We start from the raw sequence: 17,845 nt of genomic DNA on the forward strand, positions 1-17,845 counted from the left end.
AAACTAGTGGTTTCACCAACCATCAACAATTGATGCTCCTTCTTGGTTTCTACTTTCGCGGTGTCAAACATCGTGAATATTTCAAGGACCATCATATCTATCCCTGATATGTTATAGTTCATCACGAAGCTCTAGTAGCTTGGTGGCAATGACTTTGGAGAAACATCACTATCTCATCTGGAAGATTAAGTCCCACTCGATTCAAGTGATTGTTGTACCCAGACAATCTGAGTACAAGCTCAACGATTGAGCTTTTCTCCCTTAGTTTGTAGGCTAAGAAACTCGTCGGAGGTCTTATACCTCTTGACGTGGGCACGAGCCTGAAATCCCAATTTCAGCCCTCGAAACATCTCATATGTTCCGTGACGTTTCGAAATTGTCTTCGGTGCCTCAATTCTAAACCGTTTAACATTACTGAACTATCACGTAGTTATCAAAACGTGTATGTCAAATGTTCGCAACATCCACAGACGACGTTCGAGGTTCAGCACACCGAGCGGTGCATTAAGGACATAAGCCTTCTACGCAGCAATGAGGACAATCCTCAGTTTACGGACCCAGTCCGCATAATTGCTACTATCAACTTTCAACTAAATTTTCTCTAGGAACATATCTAAAACAGTAGAACTAAAGCGCGAGCTACGACATAATTTGCAAAAACCTTTTGACTATGTTCAGGATAATTAAGTTCATCTTATGAACTCCCACTCAGATAGACATCCCTCTAGTCATCTAAGTGATTACATGATCCGAGTCAACTAGGCCGTGTCCGATCATCCCGTGATACAGACTAGTCATCATCGGTGAACATCTTCATGTTGATCGTATCTACTATACGACTCATGCTCGACCTTTCAGTATCTTGTGTTCCGAGACCATGTCTTTACATGCTAGGCTCGTCAAGTCAACCTAAGTGTTTCGCATGTGTAAATCTGGCTTACACCCGTTGTATGTGAACGTTAGAATCTATCACACCCGATGATCACGTGGTGCTTCGAAACAACAAACTTTCGCAACGGTGCATAGTTAGGGGGAACACTTTCTTGAAATTTTAATGAGGGATCATCTTATTTACTACCGTCGTTCTAAGCAAATAAGATGCATAAACATGATAAACATCACATGCAATCAAATAGTGACATGATATGGCCAATATCATTTTGCTCCTTTTGATCTCCATCTTCGGGGCTCCATGATCATCATCGTCACCGGCATGACACCATGATCTCCATCATCATGATCTCCATCATCGTGTCTTCATGAAGTTGTCTCGCCAACTATTACTTCTACTACTATGGCTACCGGTTAGCAATAAAGTAAAGTAATTACATGGCGTTGTTTAATGACACGCAGGTCATACAATAAATTAAGACAACTCCTATGGCCCCTGCCGGTTGTCATACTCATCGACATGCAAGTCGTGATTCCTATTACAAGAACATGATCAATCTCATACATCACATATCATTCATCACATTCTTCTTGGCCATATCACATCACATAGCATACCCTGCAAAAACAAGTTAGACGTCCTCTAATTGTTGTTTGCATGTTTTACGTGGCTGCTATGGGTTTCTAGCAAGAATGTTTCTTACCTACGCAAAATCACAATGTGATATGCCAATTGCTATTTACGCTTCATAAGGACCCTTTTCATCGAATCCGTTCCGACTAAAGTGGGAGAGACTGGCACCCGCTAGCCACCTTATGCACCAAGTGCATGTCAGTCGGTGGAACCTGTCTCATGTAAGTGTACGTGTAGGGTCGGTCCAGGCCGCTTCATCCCACAATACCGTCGAAACAAGATTGGACTAGTAACGGTAAACATATTGAACAAAATCAACACCCACAACTACTTTGTGTTCTACTCGTGCAAAGAATCTACGCAATAGACCTAGCTCATGATGCCACTGTTGGAGAACGTAGCAGAAATTCAAAATTTTCCTACAAGTCACCAAGATCTATCTATGGAGAGACTAGCAACGAGGGGAAGGAGAGTGCATCTACATACCCTTGTAGATTGCTAAGCGAAAGCGTTCAAGTGAATGGGGTTGATGGAGTCGTACTCGTCATGATCCAAATCACCGATGATCCTAGTGCCGAACGGACGACACCTCCGCGTTCAACACACATGCAGCCCGGTAACGTCTCCCATGCCTTGATCCAGCAAGGAGATAGGGAGAGGTTGGGGAAGACTCCGTCCAGTAGCAGCACGACGGCGTGGTGGTGGAGGAGGAGCGTGGCAATCCTGCAGGGCTTCGCCAAGCACCGCGGGAGAGGAGGAGTACTTTGGGAGAGGGGGAGGGCTGCGCCAGAACTTGGGGTGCGGCTGCCCTCCCACCCCTCCACTATTTATAGGTGGGAGAGAGGGGGGCGGCCCCCTTAGATCCCATCTAGGGTTGGGGGCGGCGGCCAAGGGGGGAGGAGTGCCTCCCAAGTCAAGTGGAGGCCCTCCCCTTTAGGGGTTCCCCTCTCCCATGCGCATGGGCCTTGGGGGGGCTGGTGCCCCTGGCCCATTAAGGCTAGGGCGCCCCTTACAGCCCATGCTGCTGTATTGGACGTGGTGGAACATTTTCGGGACTTCCGGACCCCTCCGGAATCCTCCGGAACCTTCTGGAAGCTTCCCGGTACTATACCGAAAAAACCCGAACTTTTCCCAGAACCCGAACAACAACTTTCCATATATAAATCTTTACCTCCGGACCATTCCGGAACTCCTCGTGACGTCCGGGATCTCATCCGGGACTCCGAACAACATTCGGTAACCACATACAAACTTCCTTTATAACCCTAGCGTCATCGAACCTTAAGTGTGTAGACCCTACGGGTTCGGGAACCATGCAGACATGACCAAGATGTTCTCCGATCAATAACCAACAACGGGATCTGGATACCCATGTTGGCTCCCACATGTTCCACGATGATCTCATTGGATGAACCACGATGTCAAGGACTCAATCGATCCCGTATACAATTCCCTTTGTCTAGCGGTATTGTACTTGCCCGAGATACGATCGTCGGTATCCCGATACCTTGTTCAATCTCATTACCGGCAAGTCTCTTTACTCGTTCCGTAACACATCATCCCGTGATCAACCCCTTGGTCACATTGTGCACATTATGATGATGTCCTACCGAGTGGGCCCAGAGATATCTCCGTTACACGGAGTGACAAATCCCAATCTCGATTCGTGCCAACTCAACAGACACTTTCGGAGATACCCGTAGTGCACCTTTATAGCCACCCAGTTACGTTGTGACGTTTGGTACACCCAAAGCATTCCTACGGTATACGGGAGTTGCACAATCTCATGGTCTAAGGAAATGATACTTGACATTAGAAAAGCTCTAGCATACGAACTACACGATCTTTGTGCTAGGCTTAGGATTGGGTCTTGTCCATCACATCATTCTCCTAATTATGTGATCCCGTTATCAACGACATCCAATGTCCATGGTCAGGAAACCGTAACCATCTATTGATCAATGAGCTAGTCAACTAGAGGCTTACTAGGGACATGGTGTTGTCTATGTACCCACACATGTATCTGAGTTTCCTATCAATACAATTATAGCATGGATAATAAACGATTATCATGAACAAAGAAATATAATAATAATAACTAATTTATTATTGCCTCTAGGGCATATTTCCAATATCCTGCAGCAGGGGGTCACCCGAGTGCCTAGGCACCCTAGGACTAGGGGGTCTTAGGGGGCTACCTATAGCCCGTGCCCCCTTTGGCTTTCCTCCGATGCCCAATGGTCTATTTATACCCACTACAAAGCGAGGTTTTTGTGATGGTTCATTGTGTCACATAAAACCGGTTTTCGTCATCGAAAATGGTCTGGTACGATTTTTGGCCATCACTGAAGCGTCGTCACAAAAGATAAAATCTTCACAATACTACTTTTTCTATCACCTAAGACCGTGTCTTAGGTGAAGAACCCGATTGTGTCACGAATGGCCATTTTCGGTGGTGACCCAAACTGTCACCTATCATACACCGATTTGCCATCTAAGGTTATTTTTGGTGACGACAATCTGTCATTAGTAATAGGTTCACCGGTTTGGACGGTAAAAGATTCTCACAAATGGCCCCAACGGATGCTGACGTGGCTGTTTCCATGTGGGTCCGGATGTGGTTTCATCACTGATGATGGCCTCAGTAATAAGTTGGGCACCGGTTTTGATGGGTCAATGGTACCGACATATGGGCCCGAAAGATACTAACGTGATTGTTTACACGTGGGACCACACAAGGGTGAGGACCTGCATTTCGGTCACAATTACCGTCCAAGTAGAAAAAAGCTACAATTTATATATTATGACATTTTTCTACCAACTTTGAATTTAATTTGAAAATGTAGGAAAAAATAGATTCAATTTCTAAATCCATGGAATATGAGAATTCAAACATAGTCAATAGATCTTTCATTCAAACGGAAACCCGAAAATTACAACGAGAACTATGAGACATAGTATCAAACATTATAAAGAAGACAAAGGAAAATTATGTTGATGATTCTTTATCAGGCCACTAAGCATTGGATCCATATGTTTTTGCCTTTTCCCAAAGACATTGGTTTTCTTGTGCCGGTCCATTTGACATCTTCAATCTCTAGTAGCTGCTTTCTTGGGGTCTTCAATTTTGTATATTTGGGCAAAAAAGCACTACATTTAGGTCTTGCTCAAACCTACCACTTTCCTTTTTACGTGTGCCTTCTGAGTTGTAATGATGTGTTCTAGCTCACGGATGCATTCATGAGAGAATAAATTCTTCCTAGAGGCGGATGGGATGGAATGCTCGAAAGTAACATGCTTGATGGGCTCTTTTTCTCGATAATCTGTACATCAGAAATTGTTGTCCCATTGTGTAGTTCTGATACTGTTTTTCCGGTCCTAGTTTCATTCTAATATGATTGATAGCAGTGTTAGGGCAGATTTGATAGTTTGAATAGTCATGATCAAACTATACATTTAAAGTCTACATAATAGGCATTACTTAAGTATGGTTTGTGCACTCTGGCTAAATCTAGATCTTTTTTTCAGTGTGCGTACATTCAAACAAATTACTAGCAAATTGTTTCTCAATGTTGTCCTTAGCGTTAAATCAAGTTTATCAACCGGTAAATATTAACACTGCAAGCTATCCAATAATCCTACATAAAGCATTTGTTAAAATATTATTTATCATATTTTTATAGTGATGAGAATCACATCTTATATACGTCCAATTTTTGCAAAACTCTCTCTCCGGCCAGGCAAGGGATGACGAGGACCGGTCAAGCAGCACCGGAGCGGGCAGAGATTGGTCGCACAACCGAGCGGCTTGCTGAACCTATCCGCGATCCAACGGCTCGTACAGGCCGAAGAACAGCCGAATCGAAAACCTTTCTCCCGTCTCCGACCCTCCCCCAAATCCCCTCGTCGCCCTCGGCCCTCCCCATTTTCCCAACTCAAACGCCGCCGAGAACCGAGATACCGAAACCCAAACACAGAGGCAAGCGCAAATACGCGGAGGAGAGAAGGCGCCTCCCCTCCGCTGCCCCCGCGATGGACATCTCGGCCGGCGGCGGCGGCAACTCGCTGCCCACCACCGGCGCGGACGGCTCGAAGCGCCGCGTCTGCTACTTCTACGACGCGGAGGTGGGCAACTACTACTACGGGCAGGGCCACCCGATGAAGCCGCACCGCATCCGCATGACCCACGCCCTGCTCGCCCACTACGGCCTCCTCGACGAGATGCAGGTGCTCAAGCCGCACCCCGCCCGCGACCGCGACCTCTGCCGCTTCCACGCCGACGACTACGTCTCCTTCCTCCGCTCCGTCACCCCGGAGACGCAGCAGGACCAGATCCGCGCGCTCAAGCGCTTCAACGTCGGCGAGGACTGCCCCGTCTTCGACGGCCTCTACAGCTTCTGCCAGACCTACGCTGGCGGCTCCGTCGGGGGCGCCGTCAAGCTCAACCACGGCCACGACATCGCAATCAACTGGGCCGGCGGCCTCCACCACGCCAAGAAGTGCGAGGCCTCCGGCTTCTGCTACGTCAACAACATCGTCCTCGCCATCCTCGAGCTCCTCAAATACCACCAGGTATGTGCCGTGCCATGCCCTGTTATCTAATCTACCACCCTTGTTCCCCTCAATTTTGCAAAATTGTGTTCTCTTAACATGTTAATTAATAATTCGCGTTCACAGCGTGTTCTGTATGTGGATATCGATATCCACCATGGGGACGGCGTGGAGGAGGCGTTTTACACCACGGACAGGGTGATGACTGTCTCATTCCACAAGTTTGGGGATTATTTCCCAGGGACAGGAGACATTCGTGACGTTGGGCACTCCAAGGGGAAGTATTACTCCCTGAATGTCCCATTGGATGACGGCATCGACGACGAGAGCTATCAATCGTTGTTCAAGCCGATCATGGGTAAGGTTATGGAGATTTTCCGCCCTGGTGCGGTGGTGCTACAGTGTGGAGCAGATTCCTTATCGGGTGACCGGTTGGGCTGCTTCAACCTATCCATTAAGGGGCACGCGGAGTGCGTGAGATTCATGAGGTCCTTCAATGTTCCGGTGTTGCTGCTTGGTGGTGGTGGTTATACCATAAGAAACGTTGCACGATGTTGGTGCTATGAGGTATATATAAAAGGGAATTTTCATCTAAAAACACATCTTTGTAGAGCTTCTGTTGTGCATTATTCTACCTATTCCAGTGTTTTTTTTTCTTTCCAATTAATGGCATTTAGAATATCCGATTGCGTGAAATAAATTTTTTATTCTGTAGCACCAGCACCTAGCCATGTATATGATCTATCACGGACACACCGGCTTGCCAAAGTGGCTTAACATTTATGAGTAGTTCTGGGAAAATATCATTTTATACAAACTTACTTCTCGAGTTCTCGTCTACTTATGCTACTAGTGCTCCAAAGCAATGGGAGAAAATCCTAAAAGTCGTAAATAAATTATGAAAAAAATGGAGTGAATGTGAATTGGCACTGTGTGTATCTACCATGACACATAGTTTCAAATGGAAATTCACTGTGTGTATATCTACCATGACATACTGTTTCAAATGGAATTTCCACACACATATTCACTGTTATGCTAAGAAGTGTATATGTCGCTTCACATAATCAGATCCATAAAGCTTCTGTACAGTACATATGTGTTGATGCTGTAGTTCTTTGTTGTGGAGGCAGGTATGCATATTGTGTTTTCTGCCCCGTGAAAATACAAAACTGTCAACTTAATGGGTTTTACCCTTTGTTTAAACCCATAAAGCTTTCCATCATGTTTTCGTTTCAAGAAATGATGGGACATAGCTAGCAAGAACTGTACATCTTGTCACCACAACACCCTCACCCTCAACTATTATTATTTATTTGCTTTGCATCATGCCTTCTTTTCGTAGGACAAGTACCTATGTTTCAGTTATATGCTGCAGTGACTGTCGTCGTTTTGCTCCCTCAACAAGTCAACATGCTGTTCACAATAGGGAGTTGCATGCCAATAGGTTGTATTTGTACTAGCATCTGATTGTGTAAAATAAGAAAGTTATTCTAGCATCCTCAATAGCACAAACAGTATGCATACCATGCACGTGATTCAACACGGGCACACTGGTTTGGCAAAGTGAAGTGACATTCATGATCACTTACATAAAGAATGTCATGTTACCCAGACCCACCTCTCTTGAAAGTATGTCGCTATTTTGTTAATATGTGAATGTCCGTAGCAACTGTTGTTAAGCTAAGAAATGTCTTATGCCTCTTCACGTACGTAATCATTGTATCCGCAAATCTTTCTTTCAGTACGTACGTGTATATGATGTAGGTCTCTGATTCTTTGAAAAGGGAAAACTATAAGCTCGTGTCTTCTACACCTGTACTTTTTTGAAAGTGACTGTTGGGAATAATGGTATTTCATGGAGAGGTTTTGGTCTTTATGTCAAATTTGAACTATTGTGAAACTTTACAAAAATAATACACTACTCTTCCTAACATGGCCTAGAGCATTCTGTCATATATCACTCTCAAGAAATTGTTAGGACATACTACTGCTTCCATCTGCCTAAAGCACACAGTCTGATTTGTGGTTACGCCACCCTATTCCTACATGTAATGGCGTTTCTTGGTTTTGGATCACACGTTCATTTTTTGCAGAACACATTTTTGATTGGTTTGCAGCCACACCTTGCCAAATGTTAGGCGGACAAGTTCGGCAAGTGTTTGGTTGCAGCCAGTCAGCCACAGATATGGCGTTCCACACTTTCATAGCCTTTTATCGTACCTGTTGGTTTTCATAGACACATTTGGTAGCCAACTTTTGCCACTAGTGTTGGTGATCAATTTGGCCGCCAATAAAACTGTACCTTGCCACACTTGGGGCACATAAGTGTGGTAGTGTGCCAGTTTGTCAGTGTGGAAGGCAACCAAACATGCCTTGAACTGTGTGCTGCAGTGGCTCTGTTGTTGTTTTGGTTCCTCAACATGCTGCCATATAAAATCTGCTTTTCATATTTTTAAATGTAAATCATGCTATTTCAAATACTTAAAATAACATAATTTTAAAATTGTAAACTGTACTGCATAGTGCAAAGTTGAATTGTTTCTGCAATAGGTTCTTTTTATGTTTCCAGGAGCCATGATAGTTTTGTCCGAAATAATAAAACATTAATTGCTACTACTTTCTCACGTTTTGTAGACTACAGGTGATAGAGCCCGAGATTTAGGATGCCAGTGGCCGGATATACTCCCTCCGTTCCTAAATATAAGGTGTATTAGTTTTTCAAAAAGTCAACTCTTGTCTATGTTTGACCAACTTTACAGCAAAATATGTAAAGATTTATAATACTAAATATATAAAATGTAAAAATATAGTTCGAGATGAATCTAGTGATAATGATTTGGTATTCTAGATATTGGTATTTTTGTCTATAAACTTGGTCAAACTTAGAGAAGTTTGACTTTTTGGAAAAATAATACACCTTATATTGAGGAACGGAGGGAGTACTACACTACCACTGACAGGGCTTGATAGGATTAACGCAAACGAAATTCATTTATATCAATAGTATATAGAGTAATAGAAATAAGGTATAGACCATGCATTTTTGGATGTAACAGTGTAAAAATGTTGGTTGAAATCATGAAACTCTGTAGAATCGCCATGCTCAACCACCAGACTATATCTACCGTCTTGTATTGGTTTAGTAATTCCTGATTTTAAAATATGCTTGTAATGTCATTTCTTACACTAGTACTATTTTTATTTACTGTTCAATAATAAATAGGTTCCTATTTTTGTAATGCATGGCACATATAATGCTTATTTCTTTAAAGATGAACTCCTTCCGTTTTTACTTATCTGTCTATGTACATTTGATTATTTATTTAGGAAAATTTTAAAGTAATATAGTACAACTTGTGATCAACAGAGATGTATTTAAGTGTTTGGGGGGTTCTATTGCTTTTTCTGCATATATGCTAATTCAGTTTTCACCAATTTAATTACTGATGTTCCTTTTTTGCCCTTTTGTTGAGCAGACAGGAGTTGCACTTGGTCATGAGCTAACTGACAAGATGCCGTTAAATGAGTATTATGAGTATTTTGGCCCAGATTATACTCTTCATGTTGCACCAAGTAATATGGAGAACAAAAACACACACCGGCAATTGGATGATATAAGATCAAGACTTCTCGAAAATCTTACAAAACTCCGGCATGCTCCTAGTGTCCAGTTTCAAGAGCGACCTCCTGAGGCCGAGCAACCAGAGGTGATCTTTCGAGTAACAAATTTCTTTTTTCTGGCATACATCAGATACAATAGTCAATAGTAATGGCTTCCACACCCTTGATCTAGAATGACACTCTGACAGTGTGACCATTTGTGTTGAGAGTGAATGTTGACTTTTGTTCTGCTTAAGTGCTAATTATCCTACTGGAAACTGCAAGAAGCACAGATGTGAAATTTCTATAAATATAAGGGGAAAACGCCACTTTACCCCCCTCAAACTATTGGGTAGGTTCACCTACCCCCCTGAACTAGTCTTTGTCCCACTAACTCCCTAAACATCTTATTCCAGATCATTTTGCCCGGCGGTTGTTTTCATATGTGGTATAACATGGAAGACATATACCTGGTTTCGCATGCGTGGAAGCCACCTCACCTTCTTCCTCCTTAAGACACTCTCTCCACCCATCAACTTCTCCCCGCGATGTCCTCCCCTGCTTTGCCATGTAGCCGTTGTGCCCCAAGCCCGTTTGGTCACCTCTTCCCAGTTGCGCCCCCATCAATCCTTTTGTCGTGTTGGCTCCTTCCCCTTGAGACCTGCGTTTGTACACGCGGGTGATGTGCAGAACAGATCCAAAGGAGCCTAATTAGTACACTCAAATGGCATGGGAACAGTTCATTCAAATAACCATATCCCAACTCGAGCTGTCCGATCAATCATTACTCAAGAAAAGTAATTATTTTCCGAAGACAGTTTATGAACGAGTAAGTGGAAGGAAATGCATCCCTGTAAACACCTTCTCTGTAAACATGAGCTTTGTTTGGGATCCCTGCAAGGTGTATCATACACGCACCCAGCAAATCACATACAAAATTAAGAACCATATAGGAAGCATGTGCCCTCCAACAGAGTGGTGACGTGGCAAAGTGAAACAAGATAGTGGTAACACTCTGGCAACAGCGAGTTGTGGGGACTGGTAGTGGCTCAGGCTGTGGTGTCGTGAGTGGTCTAGTGACAGTTGTGTCCATGTAGACGAGGAGGTGCTTGGATGCGGCAAGCTACAAAGACAATAGCCACAGAAGTGCTATGTGGGAGAAGAGGTTTTGGATGCTGCAAAAGATGAGGAAATTGGGATTGGGATTCATATGGGAGAGAGAAAAAAGGTGGAGGAAGAAGAATATGAGAAGCGAGCCACGTGGACACAATCTAGTGACATGGTAGCCCATGTGGCAGTACCACCATTTATTTTCAGAACCACCTTCCAAAACTGCTCTAGGGGATTAATTGGTCCACCACCAGTCACCAATAGTCTAGGAGCCTAGGTTCCGCGATGAATAGTTTTGAGCACCACGAATAATGAGGGGGTAACATGGACTTCTTTTTCTAAATATAAGTATAGGGATTGACAAAAGCTAGTAGATGGCCTTTTTCGGTTCGAAAATGGTCAAATTACCATTTGGACGCCAATCCTTGCCCTCTCATGCATTCAGTCTGCCCTGCATGAATACTGGAAGTAGGGATTTGCAGATCGTCCTTGTCTACTTTACTTGCTGTGCATATTATGTCTCTGAGCCATTTTTCTGGAAATAGTAAGTTTGTGCCCATTTGATTAATTTATCTCTACTATTAAAGGGGAGTTGGTTGTGTCAGCCTCCACCTCCTACCTGTTTTTTATCTCCCACGTCCCCTTCCCCCCTTTGTTTTTTTGGGTAACGCCAACCGTTGCCGCACAAAATAAAAACCAACATAAATATATTAACTTGGAGTAATATAAACCAAATCGATACTTTCCCAAAACTTCCTCCTGCATTAATTCAATCAAATCTAATCAATCTTACCAAAATCTCTACTAAATCATAATTTTCCTTGCCTTTCCCTACCCATACTCCCATCAAATTAAATGTTACCAAAATTGATTTAAGGTATATGTCGGACAAGATTGAGTTGAACCACTAGAGTACGTGCCCATTGCAACACACGGGCAATTAGCTAGTTTTAGAAAATTCTTTGCCCATTTCATGCAGCCAACTCATGCTTTTAGGTGTTATAAGTATGAACATCATTTATGTAGTTTGTTCTTTTGTTAAGGTTGACCATCTTTGAATTAATTGTCATGTATACTGCTGCTAATTATATCTGTAATGTTTAAATCAACTTATAAAACATGGCAAGTTGGATATATCTTGTCAGATATTTATGACTGTTTTTCTTCTGTTCATTTGTTCGGTTGGGCCAAGACCAATGGGTTCATTTCTAGGGTCTATTGTATTTGTCTTGCTACCATGGGACCACGTTGACTTGAGGTTGAGCTATGTGCCACCGTGCATGATATTGATATTTTGGTATTAGCTCTAGATGTGATCATTAATGCTCATTGACTGTAGTTGTAGTTTCGGAAGCAGCATGGCTAGCAGTCATCGTATATTGGCTAAGTTGCATTTGTGTTGGGTACAGCAAGATGAAGATCAAGAGAATCCCGATGAAAGGCATCATGCTGACTCCGATGTGGAAATGGATGATGCCAAGCCTCTGGAGGACTCTGAAAGGTGTTCTTTTTATTTGGTTCCTTAGTCGTTCAGGTGATTATTTATAGCAATACCATGGGTTCTGATGCATGCCATTTTCTCCTGTAGGAGAAGCAGTACTCAAAGTGCCAGAGTTAAGAGAGAATCTACTGAAACTGAGGTGACAGCAGATCAGGTACTTCACTTCTATTTTAACTCGTATACTGATTCAATAATACTCAGTATATGCATAAAATTACAATTGCTTTGGTACATAACGCATTCTTGCAGACATCTAAGCAGCAATACTTATTTTATATAATTGCATGCTGCTATTTATCCTTTTTATTTTAACTGGCAAACAGTTGGAGAGAGGTTGAGAAGCTCCAACTGCATTGGACTGATAAATGAGTAGGAAGAGTTTGTGTACAAGTTGGTGTCTATCTTTTGCAGAATGGCAATATATCATGCCTTTTACCAGAAACATGTTATATAGTCGGCGTCTGTAAAAGACATCCATGGAGAGTTGATGCATTGTCCAACATTTGGAATTTTAATCATGGTTGCTTAGGCACTTCTGAATCTGAAGAAGCTATTGTCCAATATGTCAAACTAAGAATTAGTAATTCAAATACTTGAAGTGAATTAAATCCCTATAATATTGTGATTATATATTGCTCACAATATTTACTCATGTTAGTGTTGTATGAAGTGTTAGTAACGAAAATCATATTTGTAAGGCTGTATTAGAGTGGAAAAAGAACTTGACCACCAGGACTAGCCCTTGGTGGCATTTTTTAAAGAATTACATTATGCCCTTTTCCAGAAACATTATTATGGTTGGCGGCTATAAAAGACATCCAAGGAGAGTTGATACATTGTCCAAATGTCCAGCATTTGGAATTTTAATTTTGGTTACCTGGGTATTTCTGAATCTTAGGAAGCTATGTGTCTAATATGTCAAATTAAAATTAGTAACTAGAATAGTATAAGTGCCTGTTCGGCAAGCGTCCGCTCCGCAGCTCAGCTCCTGGAGCGGCTGGAGTAGCTGTGGAGTGCGCCGAATGCGTTGGCTTCGTGCCTCTCCCACAGCGGAGCGGAGTGGCTTGTAGGCCATTTTTTTGGAGTTGGAAAAGTGCCGCTCCGTGCGCTCCGTTTCTGGATAGAGCTGGGAGTTGGAAAGCGGGGAGTGGACGTCTGCCGAACAGAGCCTAAGTGAATTAAAACCCTATAATGTTGTGACTGTATATTGATTACGGTGTTTAGTTATGTTAGCGTTCTATGGAAAATCGTTATTAATGCAAATCCATATCTGTAAGGCTGATTAGAGTGCCAATTTTTTCCCGACAACCAAGACTAGTCCTTGGTGGCACCTTTTAAAGAAGAAAGGTGATTACCCAGCAATGTGGGAGGCTGAGCCTCAAACGCAGGTGGTTGGACTGCTGGCACTAAAACCTGCTCCATCTAGCCACCCTACAGAGGCTCGATCTCGCTGTATTAGGCGGCACGTACTTTAGGGTTTTGGGCTTGTGGGTTTTGATCTTAGGTTTGATTTTTAAGATGTTGCTTCAGTCTAAGGTGCCTTTGCCACATCGGGCTGCTCCCGGTGCTCGGCAACGCCCCCCCAACCCAACCCAAATCCCTCTTTGTTCCCGCTTCCGCCTTATCCGATCTGTTCTGCTGCTGTGGCGAGGAAAAAAAGGAGTGGTTGGGGCGAGGGAGAAGGGAGGGTTCTGGGAATTAGGTCACAGGATTAGATGGGCCATGGGGCCGTTATGTGCTACATCAAAAGTGCCTGTCAATATTTTAAAATTTCTTTTGTAGTGTTTGTGATGATCGTTGTATTCCTAGACTGTCAAATGCACAGCCTTACTTTATGTGCTTAAAAATTCAAGTGGGATTGGGAGCCCCGCCTTACTACCTTTAAAACCGTTGTACAGGTGATCTACAAGAGGTTGTGGTCCAGGACCTTGGCACCTTCTGCCGTGTGGATAGGGTGCTGATTGCACCAAAGTGGTTTTGTGTAGGAGATAAAGAAAATAGGAGAGAGGGGAGTTAGTAGTATCTACCTCATTGATAGTGAATTAGGAGGCAGGCACGTAGTTTCTGCTTGATGATAGTGATTAGTGAACTAGGAGGTAGGCATATAGCCATCATACATGGTTCTTGATAGAAAGCATTGGCGTGAGACCTAAGCAAACTACGAGGCGCGGAAAAAAGATTGTGGATATCAAGTCCATCCCCAAGAGTTCAAAGGAAACAAATCAAATACTAACATAAAGAGATAGAGGCTTACCTCTAAGCCTTAGCCACTTGCTTACTTGCTGATGCCGTGTAGACTTGTGCTTGGGCCTATGGCGATATGTGGATCCCTTACTAATGTTATATGGCTATATAGGACCAGTAATTTCTGGTGTGATGCTTTAGGTGACCAACGTTTGTGGCATGTTAATTTTCTCAAATGTTCTCATGCATGCTCTTGCACCTTATAATGGAACTAGTTGCAATTGTAATGCTGTATGACAAGTACTCTGTCTAGAATGTAGGGTGTTCCTACCATCTTATTTGTCCACAAATATTGGCTGCTTTTACAATTTCTAGGCACGTCTCTTTCCATTCTTCCTATTATATATACCCCCATGCTTATTACTCTCAACTGAATGCCTTCCCTTCCTAATGCTCCTTAAGAGAGAACATGGGGTTTGAGATAATAATTAGAGAACCTAGGAGCAGGAGAAGGGCATGGTTGTAATTTCAAGCCATTCCTTATTTCTTGTGGCCATGACTAAAAGGACATATATTTGTGGACTGAGGAAAGGATCATTTCCTCTATGAAAAATGGCAATTATGCGACCGCCATGTACAGTGTATTTCTATGGGTCAGCATGTGAAACTCATGTACTGTCTATCTTACATCAAGTGCCCCTGCTTGTTGGCCCTACTGTAATAGATCATTGTTCATGTATTAGCCTACAAGGGTTTTATAGATACTGTATCATTTAATTTGTTTGCAATCTTTTATTGGTATGCTGCAGGATGGTAACAGAGTAGCTTCGGAACAAGCGAGGGGCACAGAACCTGTGGCTGATGGAGTTGGTTCCTCAAAACAAAACCCTGTAAGTTTTCTTTTGTTATGTGAACTTGGTATTGGAAGAACACATGCACATTGCACATGCTACTGTCCTATACCGCATTTTTTCCTAGATCACACTCTAACCACAACTGCTTTTTTCTGCTGATTGCCATCTGTAGCCTGTTGATGCAAGTTCGATGGCCATAGACGAGCCAGCTGTTGTCAGGGCTGAACCAGAGAGATCAAACAAATTACAGGAACAACAAGCATTGCATCAGAAACCATGATCACCCACCTCAACGTAGCAACTGATGCATCTGTGCAGCCCATTGACTCCATTGGTCGAGCCAGGACAGTATGTAAGCTGAAGCCATAGTTCAAACAATGTACTGCACCAACAAGTTAGCTACCAGAATCCAAGATGGTATGTGTGCCAGAGCTGGTAAAGCTTTGCGCACTATATTCGTGACTTTGACACAAATGATAGTTGATTCGTCAATGCCATTTCTAGCACTAATTTAAATCCCGGGCCTGTAGAGCAATTGAGTTAGTAATGCAATACATTCCAATCAAATGCTTCTGGGACTAGACATTTTGGCGTATGTGACTTAGCAGTATATAGCTAGGCGAAGGCTTCATTTTGGTGGGAGCTGGTTTCTCATTGCATAAGGGTCGTGTTTTAGTTGGTTATAGGAGGAATACTGCTTATTGTGTTGTTTTCGGTGTTTCCATTGAAAAATATTGCATTCACAATGCATGCCGATTGATGAATTATCTCTTATTGAGCCATCATTGTCCTTATAACATTCTAATGGAGGAAATAGCTGTGGCCTTCTCATATTGTAATGGTCAAGGTTGAGAAGATTACATTTACCATTAATAAATATTGCATGTTGGAGGTAAAAAGTTCTTTGAAACACAAACAGAGATCAATTTCTGACATCAAACAAGTAAAAGTAAATAAGTGTACTGTATTAAACATTTTTGGGTAGAGCAAGTGATGATATAGCGTTATAGAGACAATTCATCAAGAGCAACTAGTTAACGAGTGCTTCTTCGGAAGCCTCGTAACAATCAGCGTCACTTCTTGCGCTCTCAACCGTGATAGTCATGATTTTGCTTCCGTGAGAGGCACGGTTGTGCTTTAGCTAGAGTCATGGCCGTGCCTCTTGAAAACGAAAAAAAACGCGTTTTTTCTTTTTTTTTTGCGAGAGTCACGGTTTTGCTTCTGCAAGAGGCACGGTTGTGCTCTCGCGAGAGTCAAGGTTTTGCTTCCGCGAGAGTCACGGCCGTGCCTCTCAGAAACAATTTTTTTTTGCGAGAGTCACGGTTTTGCTTCCGCGAGAGGCACGATTGTGCTTTAGCCACGGCCGTGCCTCTTTGGAAACGAAAAAAAGAAAATGTGTTTTCTCTTTCTTTTTTCCTTTCCGCGAGAGTCATGGTTTTGCTTTCGTGAGAGGCATGATTTGTGATTTCGTGAGAGGCACGGGCGTGCCTCTTTCGGAAAGGGAAAAAAACTCGTGCTTCTAGTTTGGTTTTTTTGTATGGTTTTTTCGTGAAGAAAAATTTTGTCAGTACCTATCAACATGAAATCTAATTTTGAAAATCTCGACGTGAGAAATCCAACGGCGAAAGCGGTTCGAGATTTGGATGCATGATTTAAGAGATAAAACGTTTTGAATAAATAAATCTACGAAAAAAGGGAAAACTCCTAGGTTGCGATAAGTGACGCACATGCAACACGTCACTTGTCGCAACCCGAAAAGGTTGATATGATCTTTGCAATGACTACTCCTCAACTAATGATTTCGCAATTCATCGCACAGAGCGTAGAATATGGGCTCCCATGCCACGAAGGGGAGAGCGTCTATGTCTCGCGGTAGTAGTACCGCTCTCCTCAAAGCAGCTTTGCCAGTGGGCCGGCCAAGTATCTTCGAGATGTGTGTTTTTCTTTCGTTTTGTTCGGTTTTTATTGTTCATTTTTTTATTATCTTTTGCTTTCCTTTATATTTCGAAATATTCTAAATAAATATTCTATAAAATATATTTATTTCAATTTTTAAAAGCATTCATCACACATTAAAAAAGTCATGCAATGTAGAAAAATTGTTCATGCAATTTTTAAAAAGAGTTCACGCATTTCAAAAATTTGTTCTTGACACTAAAAAATGTCCATGAAGTATTTTTAACCTCTCAACGCTCCCTTTTGTTAGCTACTCCCTCCCTTCCTAAATATAAGACATTTTAGATATTCCACTATGGATGGATCACGTAGGGAGTAGTAATCAAAACAGCGTCACTTACAAGCAAGGGAGTGATGGCATCCGGTGCCTCATCAAACCAAGAATTTGGGGGAGAAAATTTACAAAGTCTAGCTAGGTCATCAACAACAACATTTGCTTCTCTGTGAATGTGTTCATGCCGAACATGAGTGAAGTCCCTAGCCATATGGAAGCAATCATCTCGAATGGCGGCCGATGATCCTGATGTATTGTCTCCGTCTTCCATTGCTAAGATTACATCA

At 42.7% G+C, this 17,845-nt stretch overlaps 1 protein-coding gene across 1 annotated transcript; it reads left to right on the forward strand.

Annotated features, from left to right (window-relative positions):
* Positions 1-5,408: 5,408 nt before the first annotated feature.
* LOC123156061 (histone deacetylase 1) lies at positions 5,409-16,102 on the forward strand. The gene is made up of 7 exons (XM_044574225.1): positions 5,409-6,097; positions 6,203-6,643; positions 9,556-9,786; positions 12,199-12,290; positions 12,378-12,444; positions 15,284-15,364; positions 15,501-16,102. The coding sequence occupies exons 1-7, from the start codon at positions 5,558-5,560 to the stop codon at positions 15,606-15,608; spliced, it is 1,560 nt and encodes a 519-aa protein (XP_044430160.1). The 5' UTR covers positions 5,409-5,557; the 3' UTR covers positions 15,609-16,102.
* The last annotated feature ends 1,743 nt before the right edge of the window (positions 16,103-17,845 follow it).

This window comes from Triticum aestivum, chromosome 7B, assembly GCF_018294505.1.
Source record: "Triticum aestivum cultivar Chinese Spring chromosome 7B, IWGSC CS RefSeq v2.1, whole genome shotgun sequence".
NCBI lineage: Eukaryota > Viridiplantae > Streptophyta > Magnoliopsida > Poales > Poaceae > Triticum > Triticum aestivum.

Bases quoted from the DNA above. Each gene is read 5' to 3' on its own strand.
- LOC123156061 (XM_044574225.1), top strand. From the start codon at position 5,558: ATGGACATCTCGGCCGGCGGCGGCGGCAACTCGCTGCCCACCACCGGC. The intron at 6,098-6,202 runs GTATGTGCCGTG...TCGCGTTCACAG, and splicing joins AGCTCCTCAAATACCACCAG to CGTGTTCTGTATGTGGATAT. The intron at 12,291-12,377 runs GTGTTCTTTTTA...TTTCTCCTGTAG, and splicing joins CCTCTGGAGGACTCTGAAAG to GAGAAGCAGTACTCAAAGTG.